The sequence below is a fragment of the Schistocerca serialis genome, chromosome 4 (genome assembly GCF_023864345.2).
Source record: "Schistocerca serialis cubense isolate TAMUIC-IGC-003099 chromosome 4, iqSchSeri2.2, whole genome shotgun sequence".
NCBI classification, from domain to species: domain Eukaryota; kingdom Metazoa; phylum Arthropoda; class Insecta; order Orthoptera; family Acrididae; genus Schistocerca; species Schistocerca serialis.
Window position 1 is genome coordinate 499,098,351 of NC_064641.1, and position 19,269 is coordinate 499,117,619.

General features: G+C 41.5%; 1 protein-coding gene across 1 annotated transcript in view; it reads left to right on the forward strand.

Moving 5' to 3' along the window:
• LOC126475222 (F-box only protein 32) overlaps positions 1–19,269 on the forward strand; it is a 556,323-nt gene that overhangs the window by 373,292 nt on the left and 163,762 nt on the right. The window contains exon 3 of the mRNA XM_050102888.1: positions 12,826–12,920. Within this exon, the coding sequence (XP_049958845.1) occupies positions 12,826–12,920 (95 nt within the window). The remainder of the gene's footprint in view (positions 1–12,825; positions 12,921–19,269) is intronic.

Consider the following 19,269-nt stretch of genomic DNA (forward strand, 5'->3'; position numbering starts at 1 on the left):
GGCGTACCAGGACTCGAACCCGGATTTCTCGCTAATTGCGAGTAGTTACCTTACGGTATGGCTATCCGTGCACGACTCAGGGCGACACCCATTCTTACATATCTCGTCAGACACGCGTCTACAACCTATTCTCGTACATCCATTACGTAGTTTATATTCCCGTACAGGTAAAACAAAAAAATGGTTCAAATGGCTCTGAGCACTATGGGACTTAACATCTGAGGTCATCAGTTCCCTAGAACTTAGAACTGCTTAAACCTAACTAACCTAAGGACATCACACACATCCATGCCCGAGGCAGGATTCGAACCTGCGACCGTAGTGGTCGCGCGGTTCCAGACTGAAGTGCCTAGAGCCGATCGGGCACACCGGCCGGCACGGGTGGAACATTTTACATGAATGTCGCTTGCCGGTGCATATATGTTCAAAGGAACTTTGCATCGTATTTCAGAATAACACAGGACTGCAATATCGTATTATATAGTTCGTTTTGAAATGTCTGGACAACACTTTACCTATTCTTTCAGTTCCAAGTAGTTGTGTAAAATCTGCTGTATCAACCTTGGCAAAAACGCCCCTTACCTATCTTCTTTTTTGCTTTGGCCGTTACTACCGATCCTAGTTCGTTAATGCTGATACTATTTTGCTGCCCTTCTGTCATCGTTGAATGCAGGAGTGAGTGACGCGACTTTACGCCGACGTTCCCTCTGGTGTGAACAGAACCACTGTTTTATGTCGCTGTTCCATTGACCCTCAGTGCGATGTACATTTACACTCCTCCAGTCACTTTACGGCGTGTGGTGGAGAGTAATTTCTGTATCGCTGTCACTTGCGATCTTTTCCAATCACGAATGCCGGCTTTTGTGGCCGAGCGGTTCTAGACGCGTCAGTCCGGAACCGCGCTGCTGCTACGGTCCAGGTTCGAATCCTGCCTCGGGCATGGATGTGTGTGATGTTCTTAGGTTAGTCAGGTTGTAATGTTGATGCATTATGTTGTTCTGAAAGCGGTGCTGATATTCAAGACAATGAAAGCGGTTTAAAAGCTGTGAGCTATCTACATTACTGAGCAACTGTTTCACCAGGTATCCAGTCTAGCTTACCAAATTCCCAACCAGACTAACATTAATTATAATCTTTTAATAGTCATCTTACGACAACCGGTGATACATATATAAAAAGAGAATTTAAATAAAAAGAAATAAATCAGTTTATATTCGGACATTTATTTTAACATTGATCATTGTTCCGTTAAAATTTCAGCATATTAAACTTGATTCATAACTAAACTGGTGCCTTATTTAGGATTGTGAAAATGTGGGTTTGTAGTCTTACGGAACACATCAAATATGGAGCCAAGATTGGGAGACTGTATACAACACTGCATTCATAAAATAACACACGAAGAACGTTGAAACATATGTAAGAGGAAATTAACCACAACCAACCGATTCAATTTTCAGCCAAAGAAGTTACGGTCGCAGCGCAATCCTGTCCGTCATGAAATTACCACACATTGGCATACTAAATTCATACTAACTGTCTGTGAAATCTTCCCGAAAAGAATAGCTGAGGGCTACTTTGATGATTACACCACGTGCTTGGTTTACACAACTTGGTTTACACAAAGACTGTAACTCCACAATAATTTTGATAATTAAAATAAATTACATCGAAACGCAATTTACAAAAGAAAAACCTCGAACTGGTTACTATCGTCATACTATTAACCTGATGGGTCAAACAATTGTATAAGCACGTGGTACTGGTCTTACAAAGTACACCCCACGTGGGTGAAACATAAACAATAGTTGCTATATTGAAAAATATTGTCAAGACGAGTCATTATAATCTCACGCACATTCGCATTTAAGACTGATGATCTTAGTTAGAGTTACGGATCATCAACATGTGGTTCCACTTTGTTCACAAAGTAGTGACAAAGCAGCTACTGGGAGATACTCTGAACTTCACACTCGAATTACACTGCGTTGCAATTTAAGATATCATAAGATATTTTAGACCTAAACCTGAAACAAAGGTGATTAAATTTTCAGTTAGGCTGAACTTAAGAAATCCATTGTCCTACGGACTTAGCAGAGACGCGCTTAGCCGGAGATCTTACCACTTCAGACACTCGCCGTGGACAGACTGACATGGGCCCCTACCGAGGGTGCTTCACAGATACAAACGGAAGTGACCACAGAGGCAGCTTCCTATACCAACATGACAAGGGACGGACAGGACCGTACTAAGAATAGAAACCTCTTTTCTTTTAGAAAGCGTAGCTGCCTGTTCCGACGTTGGTCCTACTGTTCTCTAGCAGACAGGCTTGTCTGCTACCATCAAGCATGCAACTACAAATACATTTGCTCATTCATCCTTTCACACAGAAGGGAAGGGGTATGACAGTATCTTATCATATACACTATATAAAAAAAGCGAGCCGGCCGAAGTGGCCGTGCGGTTAAAGGCGCTGCAGTCTGGAACCGCAAGACCTCTACGGTCGCAGGTTCGAATCCTGCCTCGGGCATGGATGTTTGTGATGTCCTTAGGTTAGTTAGGTTTAACTAGTTCTAAGTTCTAGGGGACTAATGACCTCAGCAGTTGAGTCCCATAGTGCTCAGAGCCATTTGAGCCATTTGAACCATTTGAACCAAAAAAAGCGCATGTAGGTTCAATATGAGACTGTGTGACATGAATTACATATAAACTGTGTTTTAAAGTGTAGTAGTGTGACAGATCGTTCTTGTTTATATGTTAAAGTAACACGTTCCACTGCTCAGTCTCCTCCCAGATGGAGTCAGAAACACCACAGTAAACTCAGAAGTGGAATGTATGCCGTAAATGACAACAGATTTAAGAAATTAACATGGAGGAAATCCAACAGAGACCTTTCAAGGTTTAAGAAGTTCTAAGTCTAGTGGACTGATGACCTCAGATGTTAAGTCCCTTAGTGCTTAGAGCCATTTGAACCAATCACGAATGATTCGCGGGGAGAACGTTTCTTAGGAAGTTTCGAGTGGGTTCCAATCCCTCTAATTTTACCTTTATGGTCTTTTCGCGAGATAAACGTTGGAGGAAGTTATATACTGGTTGATTCTTCTAGGAATGAACCCTGTCGGAACTTTAATAGTAAACGACACTGTTACGCAGGAATGAAAAGACGAAACGCGGTGCTCGTCTTTGGATCTTGCCATAATTCCCCTACGAATGCTACATGGTACTCGTCCCAGACTGACGAGCAGTATTCAAGTATTGGTCGAACAGTATTCAGGTATTGGTCGAACGACGAGGGTTTTGTAAGCTATCACCTGTATGGGTGGACTAGGCTTGTTGGGGACTCTTCCAATGACTCTCTCTCTGGCAGCTGTCATACCTGCGATTGGTTTCACTTGGTCGTTCCACTTTAAACGGTTGCCTATGCATCTACGCATACTCCTTGAAATTTAATGGATGTGACTGCTTCCAGTGATGGTTTTGCAATCCTGTAATCATACACTAGCTGAATTTTGTGCCTATTTTTGCTCAGGACGTTACATCTGTTTATGTTGATAGTCAACTGCCAGTCCCTGCACAAAGCGTCGAGCCTTCGCAAGTCGCTACAATTTACTAGCTTTTTACCTCTATTTATATGACAGCATCATCCACGAAAAGCTTCGTGATATTTCCGACGTTACCCATTAGCTGAGCATATATTATTTCCCAAGTCAACATCCATTTCTCTCACACTCAGCACATACTAACCATACAGGGACGAATGGGTTACCGTTAGAAACATTTTTTAAGCGGCGGCTGACATTCTATACCGATTTTGCACCAAAACTTACTATCCGCGGAAAATTTTAACATAAAAGAGAGTTTTAACAGTCAGTAGGCAAAAGTGCATCATGAGCACCTAGCTTCATATCTATATTAAAGCTGACTTACTAATCACGAGTGTAATATTTCATTTTATCTTATTACAAAAACCATTTTATTTGTTTTAAAGTACTTATTAACAGAATAACTTCATACAGCACTATCATAGATAATAAGCGTGACCACGGTGGTAGTCCATTATTTCTGCCCCTGGCCCCTCCCGCCGGAGGTTCGAGTCCTCCCTCGGGCATGTGTGTGTGTGTGTGTGTGTGTGTGTGTGTGTGTGTGTGTGTGTGTTTTGTTCTTAGCATAGGTTAGTGTGTAAGTCTAGGGATGGATGACCTCAGCGTTTTGGTCCCTTAGGAATTCACACACATTTGAACATTTCTGCCTCTATTCCTTAAAGAAAATGAAAAACAAAAAGTACTCGAAGATTATATTCTTACGACAAACACCGTTTATACTGGGGTATTATAATGCCCTGTAAAAAAAATTTGTTCGGAGTTTCGTCCATGGAAATATGTATGCAAGGATGTTTTCGTGATTATTATTTCACGTCGTTCGGTTTATTTTTGAAGATATTTTGGTTCAAATGGCTCTGAGCACTATGGGACTTAACATCTATGGCCATCAGTCCCCTAGAACTTAGAACTGCTTAAACCTAACTAACCTAAGGACAGCACACAACACCCAGCCATCACGAGGCAGAGAAAATCCCTGACCCCGCCGGGAATCGAACCCGGGAACCCGGGCGTGGGAAGCGAGAACGCTACCGCACGACCACGAGATGCGGGCGAAGATATTTTACCTTCATTCCCACAACTACCTTATCGCAACAGCTGCACTCATTTCAAATACTGTCATTATCTAAAACTATAAAAGTGCGAAAATTCCTCACGAGTCACCCGATTTACATGTATTGTGAAAAGTAGTGGTCCTACAACACTCCATTGGGGTGCCCCGAAAATACGTTAACGTCTGAAGATTTCTCTCTGTAGAGAACGACTCGCCGTGTTACCTTTGTTAAAACCTCTGTTCTGTTTGCTACGAACACTTCAATCCAATCACACAGCTGCTCTGACATTCCGTACTCTCGTATCTAACGCCTTCTAACAGTCAAAGCACACGGCATCAATCTGACCTGGGCGCCGGTGTCTGTTGCTTTCTGAGCGTCGTGGACGAACAGAGCGAGATGAGTTTCACACGATCGTTGATTCGACTTGCAGCCTACTAATCTTAACAGTTTGAACGCTTCGAAGTGGACACGTAAGTTGCATATTTCCTGTCTCCAAGCCCCCCACCACTTCCAGTACGTATATTTAGTTTTTGTAGATCCATCATATAGACGTGTATGCGGGACTGTAGCTGATCAGTAACTCATAGCAAAGGGATGCCAACAGCCGTAATTCTTCCTAAACATTCCATTATTTAAGCAACGATTTTCGGAGCTACGTTAGCGTCATTTTTTCGTATAGGGGCCTGAAGATGATTAATGAAGCGTCGGAACTAGTTGATTAAATACACTACTGGCCATTAAAATTGCTACACCAAGAAGATGACGTGCTACAGACGCGAAATTTAACTGACAGGAAGAAGATGTGATATGCAAATGATTAGCTTGTCAGAGCTTTCACACAAAGTTGGCGCCGTTGGCGACACCTACAACGTGCTGACATGAGGAAAGTTTCCAACCGATTTCTCATACACAAACAGCAGTTGACCGGCGTTGCCTGGTGAAACGTTGTTGTGATGCCTCGAGTAAGGAGGAGAAATGCGTACCATCACGCTTCCGACTTTGATAAAGGTCGGATTGTAGCCTATCGCGATTGCGGTTTATCGTATAGCGACATTGCATGCTCGCGTTGGTCGAGCTCCAATGTCTGTCAGCAGAATATGGTATCGGTGAGTTCAGGAGGGTAATACGGAACGCCGTACTGGATCCCAACGGCCTCGTATCACTAGCAGTCGAGATGACAGGCATCTTATCCGCATGGCCGTAACGGATCGTGCAGCCACGTCTCGATCCCTGAGTCAACAGATGGGCATGCTTGCTAGACAACAACCATCTGCACGTAGAGATCGACGACGTTTGCAGCAGCATCGACTATCAGCTCGGAGACCATGGCTGCGGCTACCCTTGACGCTGCATCACAGACAGGAGCGCCTGTGATGGTGTACTCAACGACGAACCTGGGTGCACGAATGGCAAAACGTCATTTTTTCGGATGAATCCAGGTTCAGTTTACAGCATCATGATGGTCGCATCCCTGTTTGGCAACATCGCGGTGAACGCACATTGGAAGCGTGTATTCGTCATCGCCATACTGGCGTATCACCCGGCGTGATGGTATGGGATGCCATTGGCTACACGTCTCGATCACCTCTTGTTCGCATTGACGGCAATTTGAACAGTGGACGTTACATTTCAGATATGTTACGACCCGTGGCTCTACCCTTCATTCGATCCCTGCGAAACCCTACATTTCAGCAGGATAATGCACGACCGCATGTTGCAGGTCATGTACGGGCCTTTCTGGATACAGAAAATGTTAGACTGCTGCCCTGGCCAGCATATTCTCCAGATCTCTCAGCAATTGAAAACGTCTGGTCAATGGTGGCCGAGCAACTGGCTCGTCACAATAAGCCAGTCACTACTCTTGATGAACTGTGGTATCGTGTTGAAGCTGCATGGGCAGCTGTACCTGTACACGCCATCCAAGCTCTGTTTGACTCAATGCCCAGGCGTATCAAGGCCGTTTTACGGCCAGAGGTGGTTGTTCTGGGTACTGATTTCTCAGGATTGCCAAATTGCGTGAAAATGTAATCAGATGTCAGTTCTAGTATAATGTATTTGTCCAATGAATACCTGTTTATCATCTGCATTTCTTCTTGGTGCAGCAATTTTTAATGTCCAGAAGCGTAATACAATTTTAAGAAGAATTATGGCTGTTAGTATCCTTTTTCTATAGACTTGCAATACGCTCCTAACAGGCAATAAACGCATTGCACACAGAAATTTCCAAATAACTTGCTTTCATCTGCAAGTATATTACTGCGTTAGTATGAAACTAGGTGTTGTATATGTTTGCTATACTGTACTCTAGCTTGCAGGCGTAATAAGTAGACCTCAGAGTTTAACCTCTGCTTTGGACGACGTTACCTACGCATTTCGTCTCTCGTTGTTTCCCACACAACCTACAAATGCAAACCTTTCTCCCAGTCATTGAACAGCGACAAATTTATCTATTGCGTCGCACGTAGCGCAGGCGAATGAACGGGGAAAGCAAGCCTAGATTTTCGCCACTAATGAGCTATTTCGGCGCTCACAGAAGAGAGTGCTACGTTATAACGCAATGTAGAGCACAGCAGAGCGGACAGTGGCGCCTGGGTGCCGGGTAGCGGTAGCAGAAGCAGACGGGGACCCCCGTGCGTCACGCCTAATGAGCAATGCCGGCTAATAACGCCCCAGGGCGCGGCCGCGCCTCCCCCTTCACCTGCCTGAAGGCTTGCAGGCTTGCTTGTCGCTGCGTCTGAGTCGCAAGGCTGCACAGGCGCGCGCGTATTTTTAACCACGTTCCCGTCTCTTCTGGTGGGGCAGTCCGCGTTTGCGGTCAGCGACTCTCCTCGCAACACTTCCGCGCCACACTGCGCACACGCGTCTCCACCAATGGCGAACGTCGCTTCCATAGATCTTCACATAATTCGGTATTTCACAGTTCGACGTTCGATAATTCCAAGGGATCTAACAATAACTGAACGTTCGATTGAACGAAAGTTTTGATCTTCAAGGTGGAATCAGCAAAAAGTCGAAAAACAAGTAAAATAGTAATGTACTTTCAGTAACATAATGTATATATTTCTTTTTGTATTCACTATGTCCCGCAGTTGACGAACACGTTGTGTTGGGTCGATCTAGGGGTGGATGCCAAGGAATAGGTGGGTGCGGAAACAGAGAGCAAAACAATTGGCTCACGTAATATGTATGTAACTTTGTTTACTTAACATTCTTCTGCAAGTCCAAATAGTATTCCGCACTTGTCCAGACACGTTCTTTATAAACAATTCCAGTAACAGAGAGATAAGATGGTAACACTGCGAAGGCTCCAAGTGAACACGATTAGGCTGGCTGGCGTCGGTGCTGCGACTCCTTAAAGGGGTCCTCACACGTTCAATAATCCAAGACCGTCAGTGTACTGTAAGTCTCAGGGCGCGTACTGACTTATTGTCAATAGAAGAAACACTGACGAACAGTACTGATGGCACTCAAAATATTCTCAATATTGTCAATACATACTGAACGTGTAAGGCCAAGTGTTGACTCTTTGACAATATTCTGCATTTAGATGTTGGCACAGCTTCATGAACCAGCCACCCGGAGTTATGTTCTCAATTCTCCTTGGTACATAACACATGCACTCCGTCTTCAGGCCACGAGTGTACCATCCGACCGCCGAGTCATCCTCAAGGAGGATGCGGATAGGAGGGGCGTGGGAGCAGCACACTGCTCTCCCGGTCGTTATGATGGTATCCTTGACCGAAGCTGCTACTATTCGGTCGAGTAGCTCCTCAATTGGCATCACGAGGCTGAGTGCACCCCGAAAAATGGCAACAGCGCATGGCAGCTGGATGGTCACCCATCCAAGTGCCGGACACGCACAACAGCGCTTAACTTCGGTGATCTCGCGGAAACCGGTGTGTCAAAATCAATTTCCAACGTAGTTTTAATAAGCCTATGCAAGGGTAAACATAGTATTTAGCATTTTAGGATCGTCAACGTAGGACCATGTTTACTTTATTAATTTGAAAATATATTATAGGTTGGTGATTTACATAGCAGTTAGAAAAAACGCTTCCACCTCGAAAAATTCATCATATATCTGCAAAGATTAGTAAGAGGTCTGTGAAATGCATCTGAATTTTACCAAATTAACACAAAACGTAAAAACAGGTATTACATCAGTTTCCTTACCATATCCTTGCCATGCAGATACAATTGCTCCGTAGAATTATTTCCATAGAATTTTACTAACTGTGGTTTCCGATGTCACAGAGCTAAACTTGGAGAATTCGGATGACCTGCCTATCGCCACAAATCTCAGTACCCTTAATCTCTCCTCGACTGCGGTTGACTCTCTCATTTACGTATTTTGCTACTCTATTTTATTTCATAACAGCATTAATAACTTCTATGATGCAGGGAGATAACTTATGAGATCTTTCGAGTACGTAATTCTGACTACAGTCAGTAAATTGTCATGTGATCAGTCGCTTCTTTTTTTTACCTCTCCCGGACTCATTTACTTCCGTTGTTTACTGTTGCTTGCAAGCAGTGGCTTATATAACTGCAGCACACGCTTTCTTCAGTTTATTCGACACATTAATCTTGTAAAATCGCGTTTTCAGCTGACAGTTTTCGCCAATGTTACTGTTGGTGTGATGGTCGCTTCCATATATTGAAGATTCGACAAATAAATATCGTCAATAAGTACTGAACGTGCGCTGACCCCATAAGCCGGCTGGGCGGTGGTGCTATTCACAGTTGCATCAGAGGGTGTGCCTACGAGCCGGCTGCAGATCGACAGGATATTACTACCAACCTCTGGACGTAGAATGCCTGGCGTGGTGTCGATAGTGTTCGTTAACACGTTTTATTTGTGTAGAAAAGGCTACTTGTTTGTTTTATTTCACCCTGACCGGTATCGGCATACATGCCTATCTTCAGTGGTCCTATAGAAGACACATAGTAATACAATACATAGTTCTAAATTATGAATGAAAACTCACGAAGTACCGCTGTAATATTCTACATAAATGTTTTCATTCAAAAGGTATAAAATATTCTACGAAGAACCAACGTAACTGTCAGTCAGTGCATAGTACTGTCTGTTGTGGGATTTGTGAGTGTTACAATCTTGCATTATTTTGTCCAGTGCATACACGTAATTTATAATTTTTTGTCTGCATAGAATTTTTGCGGATGTTTTTAAAGCATTTTTTAAAATTTTTTAGCTAGTTTTCAGCATGTCTTCATTGTATTTTGTATGAGGTATCGTGCTTTATAATACCAGCGACGTACTCTGTTTCAAAAATGGCTCTGAGCACTATGCGACTTAACTTCTGAGGTCATCAGTCCCCTAGAACTTAGAACTACTTAAACCTAACTAACCTAACGACATCACACACATCCATGCCCGAGGCAAGATTCGAACTTGCGATCGTGGCGGTCGCGCGGTTCCAGACTGAAGCGCCTAGAACCGCTCGGTCACAGCGGCCGGCGTATTCTGTTTCAATCTCAAATATTCCGGTCGTGTGCTTTATTCCTCCGAGCTATAGGTGATGAGCATAATCGTTTTATCTAATTACTTTGTTTCGTTTCTTAATAATAAATATATAAAATACAATTCATTTAAAATAAAACTTTATAAAATGCAATTAGAATAAAATACTGTTGTGTGTAGATTCAGAGGTAATTTTGTCCCTGAACGAGGATATCTGCCAACTGATAGATAAAGTTCTTGTTTCTTAGCTATGTTTCCTCATTTGCAGTATTACGTGTACTTTTTTACATGTGGGTAACAGTTTCTACTTCTTCGAATATGTTGAGATAATTGCGTTCATCTGTTGTGTGTAAAAACTGACAGGCACTGTGACATGTCTCTTACTTCATGATTTTATCCTCTAGATATTTTAGTTTATCAAATAACTTTTCTGTACATATGGAAGCAAAAAGTAACAACTACAATTTGAATTAAAAGAAAGTTGATTTTTTGCCTACTTATTTATTTTTTGTTTATTATAATATTTAAAAGGAAGGCCCACAAATTTCCGGTAATTCCTATGGAAACTCTTAATTTCATTCATTTTTTCTAAGCTGTGTGATCAGCGATCACATTTTCTCCGCTGATCTTCTTAAAAACGAAGATATATCATTATTATGAAGCTGATGAGCCACTGGCGGCAAACCCTTCAATGCATAGATGGACAGCGAATGAATTAGACTTTTATTTAAGCATATAACCAGTGGCAGCTCGATATAACCTACGACGGATATGTCTTGTTCTCTACATTAACTACGCTATTTCAGTAAGCATTCTTCAGGAAGTGGGAACTCACCTACCTGGATCCACTTCCTGTCTCGTTATGATAAGTTTCCAACAATCCTATCTTTCTGCTTCATTATTGCCGACATAGTGGATGACGAAATGCCGAAACTTTCCGCAATATCCTACTCTTTTTTTCAGTACGCCTGTCATGGCCTCAACAACCCGTTTCTTTTCTTCTTTGAAGCTATTTTTACAACTAATTTATGCGTGTAGTTGTGCATTGTCGAGAAAACAAAGGGGTGTCGCGAAGAGCAGAGTGTTGAAACAATTCTCTGAACAACCGGCGAAACAATTCTAATTATTGAATGTTATGTAGTTGCTGACTTCAAATTACAATGTTTCCGGGGTGATTTGTCATGTCAATCGTGTCGATTTATCAAGTGCACCAAACCACACAACATTATTTCGTATTTTCGTGGTTTCTCAAGGGACGTACAAATAAGTTCGATTTATCGAGGTTCGTAGTAGCAAGAGTCGACAGTATTAATTTCTGTGTTTCATTTTGCTGCAAGGATAGCCTTTCATCGAATTAAAACGTAACAATGAAGTCCTTTATTGTCTTAGCATTTTTATTTCGTCGATGTGCATTTCGAATCACAAAACGAAGGAGGCGTCGCTTGTGGATCATAGTTTGGTACTATATCTCACAATCTCTTTTTTCCTCCCTCCCTCCCCACCCTCCGTTATCCTCTGTCATATCCACTTTCAACATGCCTCAGATGTCTAGGATATACGTCATAACAAACATATAAAATGTTTTTAATATAATAATAATAATAATTTCTTAACACAAGTGTGAAGTAGTACTTCTTTTTCTTTCTCTTGTGCCTTAGTCCCGCATCTATGCGGTGTCTGCATGGTTTCTATTGGATTTGGCGTGGTTAATTTAAGAGGTGGTTGTATGCCCTTTCTGTCGCCACAACATTAACCCGGGATGGAAAACCTGTCTGTATTTACTGTAATTCATGCGACAGAGTGAGGGTACAAGCCTGGTATTTGCTCCTTCGAAAGTGGAAAACTGCCTACAAACCACATTCAGGCTGGCCGACACACAAGCCAGACGGATTCTATTCGGGGCCTTCGCACCTGCTGGAAGTGGCTTGCTAACGTGGGCAGCTGTCTAGGCGGGTTCAGTGTGTAGCACTTTAGCATAACTACGAATTGCAATTCAGAGAGATACGCCATTTGAGAACATTCGTCCCAAAATTTGAGAAGTACTTACTCCATGCAACTGATTTATCAGCACTCTCACCTTCGACAAAATTAAAATTTACACAGCGCATTACAGATGTGTGCACTCACCATCCTCAGTCTGTCACTTAACACTCAGGTCACAACTGAGATCAGCTGACTGTGGATACGTGAGTATGTAAATGGGGGCAGTGTTGTTTCTTTCAGTCACTTCTGCCTATTTTCGGGAAAAAAGATTATTATTTTCTCCCCCCCCCCACTCTCTCTCTCTCTCTCTCTCTCTCTCTCTCCCCCCCCCCCCTCTCTCTCTCTCTCTCTCTCTCTCTCTCTCTCTCTCTCTGTCTCTCTCTGTGGAGTGTGTTTCCTCGTCCGTCTTGCCTTACTAACATCGTGTGGTATTGCCAATTTTTACTTGTGGACTCACGAACCCTGTAAGATTTGTAGTCGACAGCCTGTGAATCTGTGCCTTTTCCAGACTCGAATGTTTCCTGCAAACCCATTCTTGCAAGGAACTTAAAAGTATCGTTGTAATTTTCTAGAATTCCTTCTATTTCTGATACTTAGTTTCCAAAAGTGACTGAAAAATTTGAAAATTTTTATATGTATGAAATATAAGGTAACCATTTTCGTGTGTGCACGCGCAACTGTCCTGAACGCCTGCCTGTTGTTTCAGGATGGACGAAGAGGACAAGGAGAACATGGTGACGGAGGAGTCGCCGCCTACCGACACGCTGGCCATCGCGCAGAGCATCAGCAGGGGCGCCTCTGGTGCGTGCTTATTCTGATTCTTCTGCATTGTTACCCACCTGCACCTAACCTAGCCCGAGTCCACACGTTTATGTGCTTACTTATTTGTCTGTCCTATATGTGTGGTGCTGTGCATCTCTCATATGTTGATAGTTTTGACATTTTGTCAGTGTTTCATTTTTATCACATATTTGTATAAATGAAGTACTGACAAAATGTCAGTTTGGTTTCCAGTTAGGCTTTTCAACATAAAATGCTGTATATGCTTTAATTGATCAAATATTAATGCTTCGAATACCTGAACATAACCCAATGCGATATTTTGTTATCTCTGAAGGCTTTTGACTGTATGAATCATGAAATTCTTCTTGATGAGCTCAAGTATTGTGGTATGAGTGGGACAGTGCACACATGGTTTAATTTATGTTTAACTGGGAGAATGCAGAAGGTAAAATTAACAGTACAGATAGTCTGCAAAAATCAGCACCATCCCCCAGCTGTGGAGGTACTAAGAATGTTGACCCACAGGGTTCAGTCTTGGGTCCCTTATTGTTCTTAATATATATTAACGACTTGCCACTCTATATTCATGAAGATGGAAAACTAGTTCTTTTTGCTGATGATACAAGCTTAGTAATCACACCCGACAAACAAGAATCAGCAGAGGAAATTGTAAATAATGTCTTTCAGAAAATTGTTAAGTGGCTCCTTGCAAATGGAGTCTCACTATATTTTGAGGAAACACAATATATACAGTTCTGTACAGGAATCGACAAAACGCTATTGATAAAGATAGACTTTGAACAGAAGTCTGTTGCTAAGGCAGAATATTAAAAATTTCTGGGTGTGTGCATTGATGAGAAATTGAATTGGAAGAAACACATCGATGATCTGCTGAAACGGTCAGGTTCAGCTACTTTTGATATTAGGGTTATTGCAAATTTTGGTGACAAACATATCAGTAAATTAGCCTACTATGCCTATTTTCATTTCACTGCTTTCATATAGCATCATATTTTGGGGCAATTCATCATTAAGAGAAAACATTCATTGCACAAAAGAGTGTAATGAGAATAATAGCTGGAGCCCACCCAAGATCACCTTGCATACATTTATTTAAGGAACTCGGGATATTCACAGTACCTTCGCAATACATATATTCACTTATGAAATTTGTTGTTAATAATCCATCTCAATTCAAAAATAATAGCGAAGTGCATAGCTACAACACAATAAGAAAGGATGATATTCACTATTCTGGGTTAAATCTGACTTTGGCACAACAAGGGTGAATTATGCTGCCACAAAAATCTTTGCCATTTGCTAAATAGCGTTAAAAGTCTGACAGACAGCCAACTAACATTTAAAAAGAAATTAAAAGAATTTTTGAATGACAACTCCTTCTCTTCACTAGATCAATTTTTAGATGTGAAGTAGTAACTGTAAAAAATTAATTATTTTGTGTAAAGAAAACTTATGTTACACTGACACGTTCCACATCATTCAGAAATGTTATATTCATGATCTATGGTACAAGTATTAATGTAATCTAATGTAAATGAAAACGTGTCATGTTGTTATGTATATACTGACGCAAGTTGCCCAATATGCTGTAGATTTTCCGTACTTTTGCCGGAATACTGTCAGGCCAACATACCCCTTCAACAGCGGTATTTTATATATTCTGCTTTCTCAGTACACGCCAATTTGTTTGCTTGTAACATTCATACAGTTACCATACCGTATGCCAATAGTAAAATGAATGAAATTTCCTGGTCGATTAAAACTGATTGCTGGACCGAGACTCGGACTCTGGATCCTTGCCTTCCACGGACAAGTGCTCTCGGTCGGACACAAAAGTTTAATATGCCGGGAAGTTTTATATGAGCTCACACTCCGCTGCAGAGTGAAATTCGTTCTAGAAATATGAATGTCATTAGCGAACATTTGTGCTATGTGCGGAGAAAACTATATGTGGTGTTGCACTATTCCTATTGCAGGCTCCTGGGGGCTGTAGACGTGACTTGGGTTGATAAAATTTCCCATGTCCGAAATTTGAAAGCGATCAGATCTTCAAATTTATTTTGTATCGAAACTGTACATTTCCGGACATGGTTTCATATCAAAACTTTATGTACTAAGTCCCTTCTACAACCGTTAGAATCCTGCAATAAGAATTGTGTAGCTATGTTGGTCTATTTGTATGACTCTATAATCATCTTTTTATGTCTGAGACCATGTATACAAACTCAGCCAAAGCATTTCTAAAGCCACCTAAAACGCGCTGCTGCTGTACTAGTACAATGTTTACAGGTCTCAGCCGTTCACTTCTACACAAAATAATCTAAATCAGGTATATTTATTAATCCTTACTATTGCGCGTTTCTGTATCACTTTTTTTCTGACTGGCCTTATGCAATCCGCTACGAATTCCTCTCATTTACCAATCTCTTCTTCTCAGAGTAGGACTTGCATCCTACGTTCTCAATTTCTTGTTGAATACAATTCAATCTCTGTCTTCCTATAGTTTTTACCCTCAACAGCTCCCTGTAGTAGCATGGAAGTTATTCCTTGTGTCCAATCCCTTCTTCTTGTCAGTGTTTCCTGTATGTTCCTTTCTTCGCCCATTACGCGAACTCCCTTCCTCTTTATATTATCAGTCCACCTAATTTTCAGTGTACTTCCATGGCACCAAATTTCAAACGCATTAATTCTTTTCTTTTACAGATTTCTCACAGTTGGTGATTCAGTTCCATGCAATGCTACGCTCACTTTCTCGTAAATTCTTCCTCAAATCGAGGTCGATGTTTTGATACTAATAGAAATTTTTCGGCCAGGAAAGCGCTCTTTGCCTGTGCTAGTCTGCTGTTTATGTCCTCCGTGCTGAAACCGCCACGTTTATTTTTCTTCCAAGGGAGCGAAACTCCTTCACTTCATCTGTTTCCTGATCATCAATTTTGATGTTAAGTTTATCACTAACCACATTTCTTTATTACTTTGCCTTGCATAGTTTACTCTCAATCCACATTCTGTCCTCATTAGACTGTTTATTCCATCCAATAATTCTTGCAAATCATCGTCACTTTCGCTGAGAATAGCAATGTGGTCATTGATATCCTTTCACCCCGAATTTTATTGCCGCTCTTGAGCCTTTCTTTTATTTCCGTCATTGCTTCCTCAACATAAGGATTGGAGAGTAGGGACGAGACTCTGCATCCCTATTTTACACCCTTTACAATCCGGGCACTTCGTTCTTGATCTTTCATTCTTATTGTTCCCTCTTTGTTCTTTACTTACTGTATATTACCCATCTTTCCTTATAGCTTACGCCTATTTTTTCCGACAACTTAGAAAAAAATTGTAAATTTGTGGTAAGATCTTACGGAACGAAACTGCTTAGGTCATCGGTCCCTACTTAATCTAACTTAAAGTAACTTACGCTATGGACAACACACACACCTATGCCTGAGGGAGGACTTGAACCTCCGACGGGTGGGTGGGGGAGAGGGGGGAGGGGGGCGCGGACTGTGACAAGACGCCTAAGATCGCGTCAGAGCTTTGAACATCTTGCCCTAATTTGCAGCATGGAACGCTTTGTCTAGGTTTGCAAATCAAGTGAAAGTGTTTTGATAGTTCCTCAGTATTGCGTCCATTGTAGAGGGCAACGCCAGAAATGCCTCTTTGGAGCATTTACATTTCCTAAAGCAGAACTGATATTATCCAACTGGTCCTCAATTTTCTGTTTCATTTTCCTATTTTCGTGGGCCACTTGAATGCATGAGCTTTTAAGCTGAGAATGCTACGGTTTTCTAATTTATCGTGGGGATTGTATTTTTCCGAACGTCTAATGGAATGTTTCCAGTGTCATAGATCTACGTACCAGCTTGAACAGTCGTTTGGTTGCTACTTTACCCAATGATTTTAGAAATTCTAAAGCAATGTTATCTATGCCTTCTGTCGTATTTTATCGTAAGACTTCCACAGCTCTGTTACACTCTAATTCTAATATTGCAGTTCCTATATCTTCCATATAGACTCCCATTTCTTCTTCCATCACGTCATGCACCAAGTTCTCGCCCTCATATAGAGACCTTCATTGTATTCTTTCCACCTATCCGCCTCTCTTCATCGTTTAACATCGGAATTCCCATTGCATTTTAATTTTGACGCTCTTGCTTTTAATTTTTCCGATATGTAAGGAGCAATATATAAGCTGATGTGCAATCAGGTTATCAGTAAACTTCTTCCAACGTATCAAATACAACACTCAATGCACAGTAGTTTATTGCTCAAGCTGAACTGTAAGACAGCCGATTGAGGCACTGTTCCATTTAGGTCACATCCCATGGCCTGAATGTTACAGACACCTGGATTTGGAAATGCCCTCTGTCTAATACCAATGTAAAGTCGTACATCTGACGATCAAGTGAAAGCTATTTTACAGTGTGGTTTCAGGTGAAGATGCTTTAATGCTATCAGACGTTCTCCACACATGAGCTGTGAAAAAACAGTAGAAGCATGATTAATAGTAGTTGGTTAGTAGCAAAGTGACTGTGAGACTGCAAAACCAGAGGTTCAAGTTTTGGTCACACGTCACTCCTTTCATCTTTGGCGACTGTTGTTAACGTGAAACATGCCCGCTTGTAACGTGGTCCTGAATCCACTTTACACTGTAAGTCAGTTTGAAGTCGGAGGAAGGCAAGGAGGATGCCTAGTCGAGCATGACAGCCTTCGGACTGAGGACAGCTTCATCTCCTTATTTACGTAATTGCTATTTTATATAAGTAACTTACTACAGTTCTTAAGTATTTGACGAAAAGCGTTTTTTTTAGCCAGCAGATGTACACATTCAGCTTCATTCTTCACCAATTTCGATTTTTATAACTATCATCACTGTAAGAAAAGTAGTACATCAAATGGTTCAAAGATACATACTACCCATAAATGACTAAACATACCAAATACAACCATGTTCAACAGTGGTATGTACAGTACACATCAGCTAGCTACGCTCATAATACACACAAGTGACGAATTTAAAAAAAAAAAAAAAAAAAACCCAGACAAGAGATATGTGAATAGAATCAAAGGAAAGATAACGTGAAAGATAGTAGAAACAGTGAAATATGTGTGCTCTGCAGTCATTACAATAAATCATATAAAGTGTTAGCGCAGTTCACATGTGCTCCGTATAAACGACATCAGATGTTAACACTGCCAGTGTAAGCGACATGTACGTTATGTGAACGAAAAAGTCAGGTCTTGTTCAGTAAGAGAAGAGTTAAGTTCTCTACAGCCATGCTCTTGCAAGGACAGCTAACGCTCGATAATTCGATGTTCAAGAGACTTAACCAATAGTTCCAATAATTGGAAGTTCGATTTAATGAAAGACTGACTGATCTCGGTAGGAAAAAGTCGAAATAAGGGTCTAATTGAAAACTGATACTGTAGTTCCAATGTCATGCGTATTTCTTTACCAGAGGAATCATAAAGTAATAAGTCGAACTCAAATGGAAAGAAATTTGATTTTGTGCCTACTTAATTATTATGTATTGATTGTTAACATTTCAAACGAAATTCACATACCTATTTCCCTAGCGCCAAACTCTTCAATGTCCAGACTAACAGTGGATGACGTAGCCTGTTTTTAAACATATAATCCCTGAACAGTATGCTACGCTCTCTGCATTGGTGAAGCCATTTCAGTAAGCATTCTTCTAGACGCGGGATCTCATCTCCTGTGTCCTTATTATAAGTTTTCAACAATCCCATCTTTCTGCTTCATTATTGTCGGTTCCGTGGATGACGGGCTGTCGAAAGTTTTCGTTTCATGCCCTTTTTTTCCACACAACAGTCCACAGCGTTTAAAGCTACTTGTTTCCTGCGACAACCGAACACTTGTACTTTTTGGAAGTCAGTTCTACAACTGGTGTGTGTACTGTAGTAAGCTATGCATTGCTGAAAAAACGCAGGAGTATGGCGAATAGTAGAGTGACGAAATAATTATCTCAACAGTTCACGAAACAAATCGAATCGAGTGTTCAATGGCTGCTGACTTATAGTGCGCTTGCGCGGTAGTCTGTCGCGACAGTCGCTTCGATCCATTGAGTGTACCAAAACACGTAGTGTTTCTTCGATTTATCGAGACGCGAAATAACGAGATTCGACTGTTTTGCCTTTCTGATGGATGCGTTTTATTTTTCTTTGGAGGCAAAAGTAAATCTGCATTCTCACAGCAGTTGACTAGAGCGCTCTGTGTGTTCGTAAATGAGAATATACGGTTTGTCCGCTGTCTAATCTATCAGCATTTCTCGAAATGTCAGACATCGCGCGTATTATCACGTCACGACAAGAAGGGTTGTCAGATTTG